This window comes from Aythya fuligula, chromosome 12, assembly GCF_009819795.1.
Source record: "Aythya fuligula isolate bAytFul2 chromosome 12, bAytFul2.pri, whole genome shotgun sequence".
Lineage (NCBI taxonomy): Eukaryota > Metazoa > Chordata > Aves > Anseriformes > Anatidae > Aythya > Aythya fuligula.
Genome location: NC_045570.1, coordinates 20,132,752 through 20,151,251, shown reverse-complemented (window position 1 = coordinate 20,151,251; position 18,500 = coordinate 20,132,752). Strand labels below are relative to the sequence as shown.

At 57.7% G+C, this 18,500-nt stretch overlaps 2 protein-coding genes across 2 annotated transcripts in view; one reads left to right on the top strand and one right to left on the bottom strand.

The window, feature by feature from the left end:
* Nucleotides 1-3,429, bottom strand: part of SPG7 (SPG7 matrix AAA peptidase subunit, paraplegin) — a 31,735-nt gene extending 28,306 nt beyond the window's left edge. The window contains exons 1-3 of the mRNA XM_032195469.1: nt 3,203-3,429; nt 1,923-2,025; nt 452-541 (exon numbers count right to left, since the gene is read on the bottom strand). Of these exons, the coding sequence (XP_032051360.1) occupies nt 452-541; nt 1,923-2,025; nt 3,203-3,313 (304 nt within the window). The 5' untranslated portion in view covers nt 3,314-3,429. The remainder of the gene's footprint in view (nt 1-451; nt 542-1,922; nt 2,026-3,202) is intronic.
* A 5,563-nt stretch (nt 3,430-8,992) lies between these two features.
* ANKRD11 (ankyrin repeat domain 11) overlaps nt 8,993-18,500 on the top strand; it is a 111,414-nt gene continuing 101,906 nt past the window's right edge. Inside the window, exon 1 of the mRNA XM_032195732.1 lies at nt 8,993-9,095. The gene's annotated coding sequence lies outside the window, so the exon portion shown is untranslated. The remainder of the gene's footprint in view (nt 9,096-18,500) is intronic.

Here is an 18,500-nt window from a genome sequence, read left to right as displayed (position 1 = left end):
AGCTCTGTAAACCACTACAAGCAGACACTTCCACCAAGAAGGTAAACGAAATAAGAAATAAACAGCTTCCAGCTTCAATTCGTATTAACATTTAGTTCTTAATGAAGTCAGTGCTCTATACCAAAACCCCCAAACCAAAACTCAGTAAATACCGTTCCCCTTTGTACAGTGGCAAAATTAAAGCAGAAGACAATGAAATTATTTGTACAGGATGCAAAGGAGCACATAAAGAGAATCAATTTAATGGCCTGATTAAGCTTTATTCTACCATCAGCCAAGACAAAATCCCTCTTCCAACTCGTTCATAGCCATGGGCTTGTACGGTCAGTAAGTTACAGGAAGTTTGCAGTATCCAGAGATGAGCATTAAGGCTGATCTTCCACACTCTCCACCCGTGTCCTTCACACACACACAATTCATGCCATTAAATACATTTTTGGCACATACGTACCCTCATCCTCCTTTGGAGATTTCTTCTTGAATCCTCCATTCTTATGGTTACTCCCTCGAGAGCTTGAAGTACTGAAATAGTAAGTGCTACCTGCAGGCAAGCAGAGTGCAGCAGTTACCACCAAAGACCTCAGGCAGCAGCAAGAGAGGTGGAACAAGGATGGCAGAGATCCACGTGAGCTCCCAATGCACAAAAACCTTGGTTCCACACCCACCCAAGTGCACAACTTAGTTGGTGTGCCATGGAAATGAAACAGCCTCACAAGAGGGAGTACTGGGAGGGACAGGCTCCTTCAGCTTCCTTATACAATATATACTTCTCGACAATCCAATCAAAATATGAGTTTGCTCAGACATTGTTTTAATAGAGCAAAAAATCATTTGGAGAAATTCCTTCGGTACTGACACATTTACACATTCCCCAAGGCATAACCAAAGTTAACACTGGTGGGGTCAGCAAAGAACAGCCTCACGCTAGAGCTGTAAATGCACGCTAAAGGAAATTATCTGCTGGAGTTCAGGCAGGGTTCTCAGTAACACTGTTAGGATACTCTCATAAAAGCCAAGGAAGGATGGCTGCAAACAGAAAAACCCACGGTAGCTGCTACAAAATAATTACGGGAAGGCTTTTTTGCCAGGAAAATACAAACATTTCAGAAGCAAGGCAACTGACTTAAGGACTGTAGCTCTATTTCTCATGGCGTTTCATGAAGGCTCTGGAAAGTAGCAAGCCCAGAAGCTGGACTGCTTGTCAACTGCTATTTCTACCAGAGGATTCATAGCCATTTGAAAGATTATGCATGTATTTTTTCTTTTATTTTTATTTTTAAAAAGGGGGCAAAACAAAGCAAACAATCCCCTCCTCCTCCTCCCCCAAAAAAACACAAACTCTTCAAGGTAATGCAGCTTGCTCTCACCAGGCCCGCGGCAGTCACAATAGCAGGGCCCACTTTTGTTCAAATTTCAAAAGCATCAGCAAAGCTGCCTTCCCAATTTGAAGAGAAAAGCGAGAAGAATAATTGCCTTTGTTTTACAGCTTTGTGCTCTTGCTCTAGGAATTCAGATAACAGCTCATAACATACACTTCCAACCTGCTCCAATGCGAGGCTTTTAGCAAGGTTCCATGATTTGGTTTCTGCCTAAGGTGAATGACATTTTTTTCTTCGGCTTTGCTAATGAGGCACAGGAAGACTCTCTAGTTTGAAGTCTGCTGTTTTTAAATTAGCTTTTAGATCTAATGACTCAAGTGCTTACTTAATCACACCGAGCTCCTTGCGGAAAGATGCCATTGCTCATCTCTGCCACCAAAAAAACTAGAACCCCTGCAAATGGCACTCTGCTCCCAAAGCCAAGAACAGGACAGCTTTATTTCAGTTTCAGGAATTAAAAGTAAGCAAAAGTCAACACTTTTACTAGGTAAGACCTTTTTTCCCCCTCCGACTTTCTTGTCTGAGTTGCTCTTTGGGACTCACCTAAGAGATTCCAAAGCCTGACTGGATCTCGAATTATTTGTTGTTTCAGTAGGACTCCACTGAGACCCTGAGATGTGGGGGAAAGTGTTTGTGACAGAAGGCTCTGAAGAGGGAGATAAAGGAGAAAAAAAAAAAAAAAGACAGCTATTGTTAAAGTTCTGTGACCGCTTCTCGTTTCTGTATCCCATGACGCAGAAATTCCAAAACATCAAAATATTGTGGCAAAGTTGCAGGACCAGCAGGTGTAAGCCCCAAATATTATTTCTGATTGTGCTGTGAACTTGCCACGTGATTCTGAAGATGTTGTTTATAACCCACTTTAAAGTAAGCGCATGTATAAATAGAAACATACATTCAAAATGCTTGGAATCTTTTTCCTCACTGTACTGCTGCTCCTCACTAAAGATATGCTAGAAATCAACTCCTAGAATGCAAACAAACCCTCCCACAGCAGGGAATGTGAACAACTACTGCTCTGTAACCCTGCTGCACAGGGGTGAGGATAACACAGCTGTTTTCCCCACGGTCATTCAGCAGCAATCCTACAGCTTACAGCCACATTTAAGGGCAATTTCTTAGCATCTGAGAATTGACACGAACTAATACCCTTACTGAACACACCTTCCCCTTCCTCAGATGGGGCTCCCTGTCTCGCTGTCCCTCTCATGCACAGAGGCAAATTTCTGTGCAGCAGAGGTGGGACAGGAGCGCTGACCGGGCCGAAATCCCTCTATTTTTCCCTCTGGTAGTCAGCAGCACAGCTGGTTGTGTCTGCCTGAGAGGGCAGCCTCCCGGGATCAGTACTTTTTGGAACAGCACAGCGATGACAGAGCTGTGGTGGTAGAAACCCTTGACATATTTCACGGAGTGGTCTCAGAACCGTTCTTCCTTCACCTCCTTGGTCTGCCCGTTCCCGTTCGCTGCGCTGAGGCAGAAAACGGAGTTAAATCACGCCGCAGGCCCGCTTTAAGCAGGATCGTTGCTTTCTGCACGATTTCAGGGCGTTTGTTTGCACCACCAGCAGCACAGCGAGGCAGGGAGAACCCACCGCGGTGCCCAGCAGCAGGGTGGGAGCGCATTGAGGGCACCGAGCCGCGGGGGGGGGGGACCGGGGCCGGTACCGGGACCGGGGCGGGGGAAAGGAGCCTCGGCGGGGCCAGCCCCGGCGCCCTCAGGCCGCACCGGCCCCTCCTGCACGCTGCTAACGCTTCACCCGCCACACGGCACCGGGGTCCCACCGAGCCCCCCCCCCCCCGGCCCCGCCGCTGCCCTCCCGTTACCTGCAGGCCTCGGGGCTGCGGGCGAGGCCGTGCCCAAGCCGGGGCTGGCGGCGGGGCGGGCCGCGGCCACACGCAGCGCCCCCGGAGCAGCAGCAACCGCAGCAGCGCCATGGCCCGGCCCCGGGCCCGGCCTCGCTCCGCCGCTGAGGGCCCGCTGAGGGGAGCGCCGGGCTACCGGGAGGAGGCCTCAGCGGGGCCGGAAGCGGGCGGTGAAGGCCGGGCGGCCATCTTGGAGGCGGGCGGGCAGCGGCGGGGCTGCCATGCCGCAAGATGGCGGCCGAAGCTTGGCTCCGCCCACATCATGGCGGCGCGGGAGGAAAGGGGGGGGGGGCGGCCGGTACCGGCCCGGGGATGGAGGGCACCGGGAGCCCGGCCCGGGGGGGGCTGAGGGGAACCGGGCTGTGCCCGGCCTCGGCAGGCGCTGCTGAGGGAGAACGGCCCTGCTGGGGCTCATGGTGCGGTCTGAGGGGAGCGGGGGGTGGCGGCTGCGCCTGAGGCACCGCCAGGGATCCTCGAAGTGGGACGAACTCGGACGTGTTTAGCCATGGAATAAATCTAAATATTCAGAGCGTATTTCCAGCCACACGCCGGTTGTCGGGCAGGTGTGTTGGCTCTGTTTTCTGAGGAGGAGCCCCCCCGGCGCGTGTGGCAGCTCCTGGCACCGCTGGGCAGTGCAGGCAGGCGGTCCTGGTGGTGGTACAAAAAGCGCCTCACGCCTTACACCGAAACCAAAGTGTGAGCGGTGTTACAGCCCCCGGTACGGATAGCACAACGGCCAGCGCATCTTAAGTCCCTGATCCCGAATCTTGTGTAATCTCTTCCATATTGCCCTAGCTGTACCCGGCAGAGCTGGCAGGCCTGACGTCCCCCAGCGAATGTTTCTGTGGGGCAGGAAGGCATTTCAGAGCACAGCCTGAACGATTCCAATGATTCCGCCTTCCTTCCAATTCAGGGTCAAAAATGCAAGTTTTGCGCAAAATGCTGTGCCAGTTAAGACTGTGAGAAGCCCTCCCCATGGCTCACCCAGAACACCAGTAAAAGCGGTAAGGTGGAAGATCTTAGGGGCAATCTTTTGCTCAAGCTTCCAGAGAAGCAACTTCAGGTGCAGAGCCTCCAGATTTTTCGGCCTGTGGGCCCATGGCAGCCTGCAGAGTTCCCCCTGCACCTGCCCAGCGAACGCAGATCCATGGCTTTCCCCAGGAGACTGCACTAAGGGTGGCCCAGGAACTGGAGAGGTGCACAGGTTGTACTTCAATAATGGCTGGTTTAATCCATAAATCGACACAAGTCCTTCAGGAGCTGCAGCCCCCCGAGGACAGGCTCTGCCAAGCCCTTTGCCAGCTTCTGTCTAACCGTGCCCATCTGCCTGACCCAGCCAGGGCGAGCTTTCCATTGCTTCTGGCCCCACAAGCCCTGCCTGGGCCCTCCTGCTCTGCGCTCACACCAGGAGTTTGGCCCTGAACAGCCCTCACTGCACCGTGGTGCCCTCCTGCTCTGTTATGACAACGTTCGGAGTAGACTGTCTCCTCCCAAACATCCCCTCCCTCCTGCCGCAGTTACACCCTTCTCGCCCTGCTCCCATGTACGTTCCCTTTGCCAGGCCTGCAGGTCTATCTCCAGCCTCCTGCCCGCTTCCTTTGACGTGCCATTTTACTCTTACTTACTTTCAAGAACTCAAGTCACATTTCTTCCTTCTCCTGTTTTTCTGACCAGGATGGTTTCTGCAGGTGTTTCTCCCTCCCCTCTGGTGGCTCTGGGACAACTTTAGTGACTGTCGATGGTTGGTTCTCCCAGCTCACCTGTCCTAACGTATCTCAGGTGTTCTTGAAAGGGAGGTTGCAGGGCTACATAAAATAATAATAAATAATTATCTGTAAGAAGGATCTCTCCCTTCCCAGCAGGTCTGAATTAGCATCCTCTTTCTAGAAGAGTCTCTTAGGATGTTAATTGTCATCTGCCCCCTGGGATGTATCTAAGCAAGCCTTCTACCAGCAAGGTCTATTAGCATGTTAATGTCCTCCTCGCTCCTGGAAGTCTCTCTGTATCACTGGCTTAATCGTCAAACAGCTTAATTTACAGACACAAAATTAAACTGGTTGCAATTAATCTCTACGGGCTGGTCATAGCTCGAGCTGAGCACAAACACCAGCCCCGTGCAAGCCACGCCAGCCCTCACCAGCACCATCCTTCACTTGCAGAGACGAGCGTCATGTCCTCACCCAGCACGCAGAGGGACCCGTGGTGGGAGGTATTTTACACTCCAGCTACATTTGGAGGAGGAAATGGTTCCTCTGGAAATGCTGACTGAGGGGGGAGGCTTCCTCTAGCTCGGGCTGTGCCCACGGAGGCGACAGGCATGGGATTTCCAGTGCGGGCACAGTGCGACCGCAGCGAAGTGCACCAGGAACCAAGGGGCCGAGGGCCCCAGCACTGGGGTCGCAGCGCCCTGCACCTCCCGCACCTCAGCTTCCCTCAAGGCGTGTCACACTGCCTCCGCCGATTCTGCGATTAGACCTGTTGCTAATTAAGCACGCTCTATTTTTAAAGGAGTTGCATCACTTAAATAGACTTGGAGCCCAACTGGAAGCGACGCAGTGCAGGTTGCTTAGACAGGGCTCCACTGCCTTCTACCAGGCTGACCCGATGGGGACCCAAACGTGCCTCACCCTGCCTGCCTTACGGTTCTGCTGCAGCTTCAGGGGAGCAAACCCGCACCCACTGAACGGTGCAGGGCGCTGGAAGCTGGATGGACCCAAGCTCCAGCACAGGCTGAGCATGGTGGGCTCGCTGCCTGCCACAAACAGCATTTGAGGGCTGCGGGGCTCTTGCTGGGACCCTCTGAGCCAGAAGACGCCAGCCTGGATGCAACCGATCTGCCAGGACGGGTTATTTACAGACACACCACGTCGCGGCAGGTGACACAATTCCCATCCCTCCTCTCACACTGTGCCTCCGAGGCGAGCAGATGACGAGCCACCAGGAAAGGGGGTGCTGGGGTCCGTGCCTCGCTCGTGCCAACACGAAGCAGTGCCAGGAGGGAGAGGCGAGGAGTTTTGCGGCCAGCAGCCACGGTGGCTGCCCTGCGAGTCCTGCGTGGGCGGCTCGGGCCGGGCCGCGTAGGGGAAGGCGAGCGCTGTCCTCCCTGCATGTGTGAGAGGTGACCTTGGGGAAGGTGGCTTCAGTCACCGGCCCCGGCCTGGCAATATGCTCCGCTGGGAGCGAGCCAAGGCTCTGAGCAGACAGATCTAACCTGATCCAGGCTTGGCCTCACTGGGACGTGCTCCAGCCATGACATCACCCGGTAATGCTACGTGTATTTACTACTGGGGGAAGGTGCGGGATTGGAGCCTGAAATCCCTGCTTTATCCCCTGAGCAGGTTAGGGACAGGAAGCAGCATTAGCAGCCCCAGCCGGGTGTTCTTCAGGCAAAGAGGAATCAGGTTCTGCAGCCAGCACAGCCCTCAGCCCTGCTGTTTGAGAACTCACATCTCCTATTTTCACACTCCCCGTGGGATGTTCTTGCCACCTGAATCTCGGGGAGCTCCTTGCGGGGTGCCCCCCCCTCTCTTAGCTCGGACTCATCTCACAGCACTTTGCAAGCAGAGCGAACGGATACCTGGAGTCAGGTATCCACTGCGCCATCCGCAGACGTCACATCAATAATGAATCAAGGGATTAAACGCAGAGCTGAAGCAACCAGAGGGGAAACTCAGACTTTTAAAAGAAGTGAAATGTTGCACGTGGAGCAGCACGGGGCCTGAAATTCCACTGGGGGCAAGGAAGGCACCCCAGCCCGTCAGGCAGCCACGGGCTTCAGGCCTGGCCAGGACACGCTGCTGGGGCACAGGCTTGTGGCTGTGAGTCACTGCTGAGGAGCAGGCAGTTTTAGACAGGTAGGTGACAGATGGCTACAGGCAGGGGATCAGAGGGAATCAGCAGTACGGCAGCAGTGTCAGGACAGCTGCCCGTTGGGGCTTGGGAAGCTCTAGGACAGGCAAGGTCCGAGGCTGTGACAGGGACATGGGCACCTCGCTGAGCTTGCAGGGGCAGAGCAGGAAGAGGGGACTAGCTCGGTAGGAACCAGAGCTGTTGGAGGCCATGAAGGAGCAGACTGCTCCATGGGAATGCTCCCGGAGAGCTGCTGAAGCACGCAGAGCTCAGGCCAGGCATCCATCGGTGTGCAGGGGGTGCCTGAAGTCAGCTCCAAGCCCCACGGACCGCTCAGGAAGCTCTGTGCGAGCAGCCGTCACTCCGTGCTGCTCAAATCCAGCGGCAAGCTGGAAGCCTAAAGCCTGTCATTAGGAATCATAAAAACAGCAATTAGAGCAGAGCGGCACGAGTTCACGCCCAGACCATCAATATGAGGCATTTACCCAGCAGCAGGGGACCGCCGCCCTCGGAAATCTTCCTCGGCTGGGGATGCAGGAGGCCTGGCGCTCCCCCTTGCCAGCCACACGGGCACGAGGCCGTTTTATTGAGGGTGGGGAGTGGAGGTCGGGAGGTCGGAGCTGTGCTGCTGGGAGCAGCAGCAGGACTCCTCGCCGGCCTCCCAAACGGCCGCCTCTAAACGCTGTCTCGTTTGCCAAGCCCATCTCTCTGCCGAGTGCTAATAGGTGACATCAACTAAAACACGAGCCAAGCTTAAAGTGCGGGTTCTTCTAATCAACATTCTCCCGAAGCTTTTTCTCCTGGCCTCTTTGATCTTGGCGCTTGACTGCTCACACAGGATTTACCCTGATGTTTGACCGTAGTAGTCCTCAATCACTTCTATAACCTATTAAAAGTAAATGTCCATCTTTTCCCATCCTGGTAGGCGCTGAATCAGCAGAGAGCTGCACCCACGGTAGCACAGACGGGCTCCTTGCCTTGCCATACAGGTGCTGCATCGCTTTGCTGTTGGGAACAGAGGGCTCTGAGCTGCCAGCGAAGGCTGAAAGCACCCCACAGCTAACTATGGGCTTTTATTTCCCTCCTAAATATCACAAATAAGCCACAAGGAGCAGAACCATGAGGAAGGGGCCCTGCAGAGGCCCATCCTGCGCTGCAGGTCAGGAGGGCGCAGGGAGGGCTCCAGCTGCTGCCGCCCAAAGGCAGCACCAATATTGGGGAAGCGAGAATCCTATTTCCCCTCAGCTTTGAGCTCGGAGGCCACAGGGAGGTTGTTTGCAGTGCTTTGGGTGAGGCGTGACGAGAAACCCAGCGAAAGGGAGGCTGGCAAAGGGAAACGAGAGCCCCAAAAGCCCCAAAACCTTTATTTTTGGATGAAAAATTTGGATTTTTGTGATTTCTGGGCACTGATAAACGGGGCTGAGGGGGCTGAGGGCGAATGCCCCTCACGCCACTACACGGGGCGCAGAGGGGGGGGGGGCCCTGAGGCGCCGCCACCTCACGGCGCTGCCCCCCGGTCCCTCCCACCCACCTGTCACTCACAGCCCCCCACCAATGAGCACCGCCGCCGCCGAGCCACGTCAGCCAATGGCGGCCGCGCTGCGCCCCTCCCTCCCCTTCCCCCCCCCCCCTCACCCCCTCCCCAAACCCCACCGACGCGCTGACGTCGGGCGCGCGCGGCTCGGCCAATGGGCGGCGGCGACGCGGCGGGCCAATGAGCGGCGGCGTCTCAGCCAGCGGCTCGAGCGGGCGGCAGCGCTGCGAGCGGGGCCGGGCCGAGCGGAGCGCAGCGGGGCCATGGAGCGCGGGGCCGGCACCGCCACCGGCACCGCCACCGGGACGTGCGGCCGCTGCTGCCCCCCCCCGCCACAGCATTAGCCCCCCGCCGCCCCCCTGCGCCCCTTTCAGCCGCCTCTTTCTCTCTCCTCTATGCGGCGGGGCCGGCGGAGCCGCCGCCAGGCCGCGCTCCCCCCCGCGCCGGGCTGCCTCAGGCCGCTGAGAGCCGGTAAGGGGCGGGGGGGGGGGGGGAAGGGAACCGGGGGGGGGGTTTTGGGGTTGAGGGGGGGTTAAGGGGTGAGGGGGGGGGTTGGGAAGGGGGGAGGGGGTGATTGGGGGGGTCTCCGGTGAGACCGGGGGGTGCCCGGTGGTGTGGGGGGGTGTCGGTAATACCGGGGGGTTATCGGTAACGGGGGGGGGGGGTTATCGGTAATAACGGGCGGTTATCGGTAATACGGGGGGGTTATCGGTAATACGGGGGGATTACCGATAACACGCGGGGGATCCCCGGTGATACCGGGGGTTACCGGTACCGGGGGGGGGGGGTGGGCTCATCGGTAGGCCGGGGGGGTCCCCGGTGATCCCGGGGGTTACCGGGAGGGGGGCAGGGAGGGGGCCGCCACCGGGGGCTGCTCGGGGCCGGGAGCCGCGGCTGTTCCCTGGCCCCCCCCCCCCCCCCCCCCACCCCGTACCCCCGGGGGGCGTCGTGCTGCGGGGAGGGGGGGGGCAGCACCGGGAGGAGAAACGGGGGAGGGGGGGGGAAAACAATGCCCCGGGCCGCCCCTCTCGGTAATTTCCGCTTCCCATTTCATCAGCCCGGGGAGGCGTCAGAGCCCCGCGCGTGTGCGTGCAGCCCGGGCTGAGCCGCCGCCAGCCGGCCGGGCCCGGTCATTTATTTATTTATCTATTGCATTATTTAATTATTTATCTATTTATTTCATTTATTTATTTATTTATTTATTTATTTATTTACCCCCCCCCCCCCCCTACTAGCTTCATCCAGCCTTTGTGCCCCCCGGCCCTAACCCTCACCCCCCCCCCCCTCCCGGTGCTGCCGCCGCCCCCAGCAGCTGCCCCGCGGTGGGGCCGGGCCCGGGCCCTCCCCCCCCCCCCTCCCGTTCTCCCTTCCCCTCCCTCCCCGCGGAGGCTCCGGGGGCCGCATGTGCGAGGATTGGCTCGGGCCGGCGGCCCCCGGGTGTGTTTTGCTCTCCGGTTGCAGGGCTGGGATCCTCCCCCCGGCCGGCTCCCCGCACAAAGTGCTCTCTCAGCGCCGGGGGAGCGAATTCCAGGCAGGGCTGGGGGAGCTCCAGGCCCCCCCCAACCCCCCCAGCACGGCTCCTCGAGGGGCTGAGCTGGGGGCAAATGGAAGGAGCCCGGAGCTGTGCGGCTTTGGCCTTCTTCTGGTCCCTTCCCAAGACCGAAGGGCTTTATGTAATCACAATTCCAGCCTTTTTTTTTTTTTTTTTTTGGGGGGGAGGGCGATTCACTCCCGCGCGCTTTGGGACGGCCTCGGTGCGCTCTTTTGTGCGTGCTCCACCAGGAGCTAAATATTTGCCTTGATTAACTTAAAAAGGAAAAGTTGGCGCTCGTGCAGCACGGCTTCAGCAGCACGTTCAGGGTGCCTCCTGGAGCACTTCTCCAGGCCGTGGTGGGACAAGGGCTGGGAAACCGTGGTGTAGAATTGGGACCAAGCTCCACGGGGGCTTCTGTGAGCCGGGGGGGGAGCACTGGTGCTGCCCCCAGCCCCATGGGGTGGTCCCTGCACGTGGGCACACGCTCAGGGCTTTCTGTGCCTCCATCCCCAAGCTGGGGGCTCGGCTCTTCCAGCACATGGCTGCTGCGTGCCTCCTCCCTGCCAGGTGCTGGGAGAACCGGGGAGGTTTGGGACTTGCCTCTAGGAGAGCTCAGGAGCTTTGGGACTTGCCAGGGCGCATCTTTGCTGGGTTTCAGCGAAGTTTGCTGCGAGCCCGTGCCGTCGGGCTGGCTGGGGCTTGCATCACCCCCAGCCCCGTCTGGGTGCGTGGCGAGGCTCCGGCTCGCAGCAGCCTGGGTCGCCTCTGCAGCGAGCGCTGTTAGAGCGTGGCTGGCGTGTGAGCCCTGTGGTTTCTGCCCCCGACTCGCTCCGTTCCCAGCTGTGTGTGTGCTTGTGCCTCCTCTCCGTGGTGGCCGCGGAGGCCTGACCCTCCAGGCTGGGAGCTGGAGGTGTGGAGCGAAGTGTTCCCCAACTGGTTCTGCCATCCAGCGCTGCTCTTAGAAGTGAACTCTTGTCCCCGTCTCCATTTCATGAAAATGTGGCTCAGGGTGAATTGATTTTTTTTTTTATGTGCTGCTTTTTGGTTTTATGATGTTGTTACAGCGTTTTCTCAGGGTTAAACGTATGGGCTGTCCAACGTGGGGATTGGGTTTGGGGGGGGAAGAACACTCAAGCCAAAAAAAGATCACCAAAAAAACCCCCAAACAAAACCCCCTTGATCAAAGTGCTGGCCTTCGGTTCTTCCTTCCTGTGTGGCAGTCGACCCGTTAAGCTTATTTCATTTTCTACTTTTGTTTTAATTGACTAACCCCCCCTCCCAACGCCGTGGAACAAAGCGGAGCGTATCGCGGTGCCGTGCGGCGCGCTCTCTGCTCAGCAGAGCAGACAAATGTATTTCTCTGGGGTCAGTGCAGACCGGTCGTGTTAATCAATACTGCACCAGCAGCGCTCCGGGTGAACCAGATGGGCTGCCTACAACTGGCGCTGATTATTTTAACTGTGTAATTGTAACATGGCTGCGCGCTGACAGCGTTTCCTGCAGATACTTCAAAGCCAGGTTCCTGACGAGTCTATCTTGGCGGCGTTTAATCCGCGCTCTTTGTCTGGGTGTTGTGGCTTTCGGACACACGTTTGAAGCACTACCAGGTTTTCACCCTCCTGCTTTTTTGGAACGTTAGGGGAAAGCCCTGCCCTGTAATGAGGAGGTGGCTGGGGCGAGGGGATGTGAGCAGGGTGGCTGCTTCCTGGGGGCTTGTGCCGTGGTGCAGATCCTCGCCGTGAGTAAGAGGAGGAGGAGGAGGAAGAGCTCCGAGTCTCCGGGAGGAAATGGCGGTATTTATTTCGAAAGGGCGCCTGCTGCCCTCAGCGGCCTTGGGGGAAACGTCGGGGGCGGCGTGAGTGGCGGCTGGGCCGGCCTCGTGGTGGCTCGCTCAACTCCTCCTGCAAGGAGAGGCAGGCGGTTGGCGGGACCAGAGCTGCTTAATTATGTTTCATGAAATTAACGAGTGGCAGCTTTCTTGCGAGGCTGGCCCCACGTCTCGAGTACCTGAATTTCCGGCTCGGCAGTCTGCGCTCGCACCGCAACCCTGCCCTGCCGCGAAGGCTTCACGCAGGGAGGCCCGCGGCAAGTAGGGGCAGGTACCGGCGCTTCGCAGCGGGGCCGGGTAAACGATACCTGGGAGCGTTTCCCCAGTGCCTTTTGGTGCCTCTTCTCATCGCGTTGCCCTGGCAGGGCGCTGTGTCTGCTGCCTCCGCCGTGACCGGGAGCTGCGCGCGTCTCCGTTGGAGAAGGCTGCCGGGAGAAAGCGGTGTCTCCATGGCGAAGGTCTCGGTGTTTCGTGATAAACTTGCGTGTATTTTTACCCCGTCTAATTTAAACAGTCTGCACGACGCTTGGCAGGAATGATTTGTATGCGGCCTTTAAATATTTTCTCTTCCCCGCGAGAGAGATGAGAGGCGAGGAGCTGCCTTCGCCGAGGGCACGAAGCCCTTCGCTTCCCAGCCAAGTCTTATGTAATTTGTATGCCGCTGATGCGCCGTGAGAAGAAAATACTCGCGTGAACGTGAAAGGGGAGCCTTGTGGCCAGCTCTCCGCAACGGCAGCGCCCCGAACAGTGCGGGTTTGTGCAGCTCCAGCCTCAATAAAGCCCGCTTGAGCTCGGCGCTGTCCCTGTGCCCTGCTGTGACGCGGGGTAGGAAGCGTTCGGTGCCCGTGGGCCGGAGGCTGCCTCTCTGCGCCTCTCTGCGCCCCTCTGCACCTGCGATTTTCTGCCTTTCCCACGTGAGGACGGGTGCTGTGGGGTGGCTTCTTCAGCAGCTTAATTTGCCGGAGTCTGGGCGGCGGTGCTGGCTTCGTATGTGACTCGTTGTAGGTGATGCCAATTTGTAATCCTTCGTGAGTGCCTGAAAAATAAAAGCAAAAAAGGAGCTTAAATGCTAAGAGCAGCGAAAAATCTGTTCGGCATGCAGCGTGCGTGGAGGAAGCGGGCGCATGCTCTGCGCTGCGTAGCCTCCGTCAGCCGGGCTGAGGGCTTTCAAAAATCTGCTCTAATTTTGATGCCGCGTGTGGAATGGCTAATCCCATAAAAGCCTCGCACCTTTGGCTAGATGAAACGCTGCTGTTTCTTCCCTTATTTCAGCAAAATATTTTTATAGACGGCATTAGCGCCGTGGCTCCAAGGGCAGCGCAGCCCTTCCAGGAGAAGGATGGCGCTTTGATCTGGCAGCTCTCAGGATCCATTTCCAGTCGCCGCGTTCCATTAGCTCTGTTTATAGCGCTGCCCTCGGACTCGCTGTGTTTATACGGCTCTTCGGGGTGTTAACGTTCCTGCGTGTGTGAGTTCTTTAATAAACTGGGGGAATAATTGGGGTCAGCAAAGGAAGCAGGCCTGTTCGAGGGCCCGTTTGGGTCTGTTGGGGGCTTCCCCTCGTTCCCGGGTGCCCCGTGAGCTGAGTGGTCGGGTGCAGGGAGCTGTGGGGTGGCCCCAGAGCGGGGCTGTGGGATCCCATCGCCATGTGGATGAACTCTTGTGCTCCTTGTGGTTCTGCTGCTGCCTACAGAGGCCGAAACCGTGGTCTGTGGAGGAGAGACCCTGCCCCAGCACGAGCAACTGGCTGGGGTAGCCAGAAACCAGTGGTGTTTTTCTGGGTCAGGGTTGAAGGCACTGTCGGGGCGGTGATGGAGCGTGCCGTGCCGTCTGCGTCGCCCGGCCATATGGACGCGTGCGGTGCCGGCGTTCCTGCGCTGAATTATTTATCTGCCCCAAATCTCCAGGCAGACTCGAAGAAAACCAAACTTAGCCTGTTCGTAGTTTCACAAAGCTACGGGTTGTGCACCAGCTCGGTGCTGGTAAACCCGAGCTGACGGCATCGGACACCTTGTGGGAGCATTGAGGCGTCAGCCGTGCTGCGTGAGACACGGCGCCCGCTCCTTGTGTGGTGACCAGAGCCTGGAGAAGAGCATGGAAAGGGAAGGGTCGAGCACTCGTCAGCGTGTGTGAACGCAGCCTTGTCTCCACGAGGTTGGGAGGAAGCTGATGTTCTTGTTAAGTGTGAGCAGCGAGGAGGCCTCTGCTCTCCTCTTGCGTTGGCTTTGCCTTGTGCAAGACAAGTTCTGTGCGCGTCCCTGCCTGAAGAGCAGTGCTGGAGGAACTCGGGGAGACCAGCAGCTGTGTGGGGGCCCAAAATCAGCTCCCCAACAACAACGTGAAGCTGTTCATGTTGTGGCACAAGCATGGCAAGGTAGGGAGGTGTTACCCTCAAAAAAAAAAAAAAAAGAGCTATGATTTGGAGGCAGCGGGCGGTGGGGAGCTGCCACCCCTGCGCAGCAAGGGGCTGGGTGCTGGCGGTGCTGTGCTGCTTGGGGCACCTCCCAGGGAAGTGAGAGTGCAGTCAGGAGCACTATTAGGAAAAAAAAAAACACACCATAGAATGGCTCTGAAGGAAAACGAGGTGAATGGAGACGTTGCTATCAATGCTAAATTCCTTAATTGCAGTTCGTGGTCCATCTTCGCCTTCAGCAGAGCAGACACGAAGGTGCCCCCTGCCCCCGGGTGAGCAGTGCACCCAGCCTTATCAGCTTATCTGGGCAGGAGTTCAGAGCCGTAAAAACCATATCCTGCTTGCACCTTCCAGCCTATCCTGTGACCTGCTCTGTGTAAACAAGCTGTGCCAGGAGCCCCGCGGCGCTCGCTGCCTTTCTGCAGGCCGGCTGGAGCCGGGGGGAGGCGGCGAGGTGGGGTCCCGGGGGCTGCGGCCCCGATGTCCCGCTGGCACGGGGGTCCTACGAGGAGCAGGAATTCCCTGCTGGACTTTAACCCCTCGGGCTGCCCTCTGCTCTGCGAGCTGGTGGCTGCTGCTGATGGATCCCAGGTGTGTGAGATCTCTCACAGCACTGAGTGCTGCTGGCTCGGGGACACGGTGATGGGGCCACCCCTTCCCAGTCCTGCTGCTGGTGCGTGGGGTGCTCTGGGGGAGCACATCCTGCTGGTGCGTATAGCTGTGGAAATGCCACCGTGCCATTTGGTGCCCTGGGGTGGGTGCTGGGTGCGTGAGGACCCGTCCTGCCCCGCTGTGTGTCGGCAGGCCCGGAGCCAAAGGCGCGAGCTGGGTTTGGAAACATAAACCCTGCGCGCCTTGGAGGCTCGCCTTTGACTCCAGCTCGTGCGGCTGCTTGTCCTGCCCGCTCGGAAAGGACATCTGAGAACAGGCTGGGAGGAGGAGGGCAGCTGAGAGCCGCTGTGTCTCCGCTTTCCTTCCTCACCAGAGGCTCCTGGTGCGCTGGGGGCTGCACAGAGACCTCCTGGCCCCTGCTGCTCTGCTCTTCTGCCCGGGCCTGGGGTGCTCTGTGCTGCCTGAGCTGCTCTGCTGTGGGGGATGGCTGAATTCAAGTGCCTTCCCTGTGATTAGTGCTGGTGCTGGGGTGTTAAACGTGTTCTGTGGTGAGCCGAGTTGCCTTTCAGCCCTCCCTCGTGCAAGGGAGGAGGGGTTGGGGAAGAAGGCAGCTCTGTGGCTTTTTCCAGGCGTGCTGAGCAGTGCTGGTTGGTTCGAAAGCCCTGGGTTAGAGTCTTAAAATGCTGAATGTACTTCTGCAACCCGTTCCATCTTCTGGCTTCTCCTGCTTCCCTCACCATCTCCCTTCTGCCTCTCCCTCTCCTGGGATCTCCTCTCAGAGCTGCTGCGCTGCCTCCTCTGGCCCTCCTCAGCCAGAGCCCTCGGCTCTAATTTTAGCCAGTCTGCCTTTTGATGTCTCCTCGCTCCTCTTCCTGCCTTTCTGCTTCTCTGAGCTCATCGTGCGTTGCCGTCTCCCTGTCGAGATCTGGGCTGGGCCTTGGCGTGGTGGGAGGAAACGGCTCCAAAACAGGGTGGGCAGCCCAGGGGGTGAGGGGAGAGGGGTCTGGGGTCTGGGGGGGCTGCTGCTGTGCACAGCAAGGGGCAAAGGCTGCTCTGCACGGGGCTGTGGTGCCCGGCCCGATGGTGCTGGTGGCCTGGGGGGCTCAGCACCCTGTGGGCACGCTGCTCATGCACATAACGGGTGCAGAATGCAACCGCGTGCTGGGGCAGACGTGTGGCCTGCTTTAAAGTACTTTGAAAGCAACGTTCAGCCCCTCTGCTGCTGCAGGAAGGAGCTTGGGTAGGGACGCAGCGATAGCAGCTACCGGAGGCTTGCGGAGGAGCCTAGCAACTGCTGCTGTGCTGTGAGCTGCGGATTTCTCCGGGCTGAGGCTGGCGGCTGTTCTCTGCGGTGTGTGGGGAGAGCTGCGTGCCTTGCTGGGCTGGGATCAGTGGCTGAATGAGCTGAAAGGAGAGCAGTAACGCTGCTGTGGGCTCTGCACCAAATGGTCCTCGGGGAGAGCAGAGCATGACCGGAATACACCTGGCTGTGTGCGGGGTCTGTGGGTCACCAAGCTCACCTGGAAGGATTCTCCTTACCTGGCTACTTCCTGACCTGCCTCAGTGCTGTCAGCAGTGGCAGCGAGTGATGAACGCGCTGCTCCCCCGGCGTGGCTGTGTGAAACGTTAACGCGCTGCCTCGCTTTGCATCAGCGTCATGATCCGCACGGGGCCCGGAGCCGGACTTCAAAGGAGGGAGTTTGCTTTATGGCTGAACCTCTGAGCAGTTTTATGCGCAGGGTGGAGCGAGCTCGCGGAGAATATTGCAGTTTTCCCACCGTCATAAAAAGTTATGATCCTCATGATTCAGGCGTTGTGCTGGAGGTGGAGGCAGGAGACAGGCTGCGAGGTCAGAGGCAGCGCGCGTGGAGCGAGGTTGGACGTGCCCATGCAGGGGACGCTGCCTGCCATGGTCCCAGCTTGCTGCACGGTGCAAGCAGCACCTCGTGTTCCTCTGCCTGTCCCCGAGGACCTGGTGTTTGCCTTCCTCCCAGGGCTTCATCCCAGTGCAGAGCCCCGAGCTGTCCCCGTGGCGTGGGGGACACCGTGCGCCAGTCCCTAGCCTGGTTGCCTTTCTCGGGCTCTTCTTTGGGCACGAGCCAAGGGAATTAAAAAATAAATAAACGGCTGCCAGTGAACTTTGCTCATGCTTCAGAAGATGCCCAAAGTCTCAGATAGGTTCCCCGGCAAGAATGGCTGTGGAGGAGCGTGGGGTCACCTTTCTGAGCCTTAATGCTGAAAACCGAGGGCTGGCAGCGCGCTCCCGTGCCCTGGGCTGCCTCTGAACCGCGGCAGGGTGCGAGCGCTGCGAATCCCGGGGTATAAAACCCCCTTCAGCGCTCCGTCAGGAAGTTAGAGCTGATTAAAACAAGTCACTATTCCAGTCCCAGTCAGATCTCTATAAATATTCCGAGGGGCTTAGCCGCTCGTTTCAAACCTCCTCTCCTGGGATGAGGAGGCACAAACGCGCCCTTTGTTTGCAGCCCGGGAACGGAAGGATCGCCACGCTCGGAGGCAGTTCTATCTGCTGGAAAACTGCTGCGCTCAGGACCTGCACCGTGTCCAAGTGCACACATACCTGCATTAAGGTGGCTCGCTTTGTTAGCAGCAAGGATTTTATTCTAAATACATGAAAACTTGAAAAAAAAAAGGGCTGGCTGCGATCCCCGTCTCCGGGAGATCCATTAGCTGTTACATCTCCCCTTTATTTATTTCTGTAAACACATGTGTGAATGTAAACACTCTTATCCAGAATGGCTTTGCAAATCTCCCTGCATTAACATATATTGTCATGGAGAATAATTTTCATTTAACCGTAATTTGCTTTATATTTTCCTCCCCGGTTGCTATAGAAACGCAGGCCGATGTGGCAGTGCCGACTGCCAGGAGCTGGGTTATGCGGTGCCTGTATAATGGACCTCTGCTCATCGCGCCCAAGGACCCGCGGTTACGTGCAGGTGGCTCTTGGTTTGGGTGAGCTGGGAGGTGCCTGGGGTGCCTCGGCCCCAAATTCGGAGCGACCCAGGGTGCTGCTCTGTGCCGCAGAAGTTTTGTCGTGAGGACTGCCTGGGTGTTCAGAAGACCGGGATTGATATTTGCTGCTCTCGCATCAGCTAGGCTTCGTTTTCAATTTTCATTTTGTTTGCTGTCACAGCCTGGTTAGCGATGTGCTTTCTGTGGCACCCGGTTCAGCTCCAGACCTTCAGCATTGAAACGCTGCGAGGAGATGTTTGTTAGCCTTACTGTGCGTAAAGACGGGCTCCTGGTAACAACGTGTGTCCTTCTGCTGGCTGCAGCCCCTCAGGCACCCGTTCCTCCACCCCACGCCCGTGGGGAAGGTCGGGGAGCTCAGCCTGCAGGGTTATCCCCGAGCACTTAGTCCTGCCTGCAGGGACACACGCTTTGGCTAAGCGTGGATAAACGGGGCAGACTCAGACTTAGTTTGGCTGTTGTGGGGTTTGGGTTCTGCACCCCTCTTTTTGGCCTCCT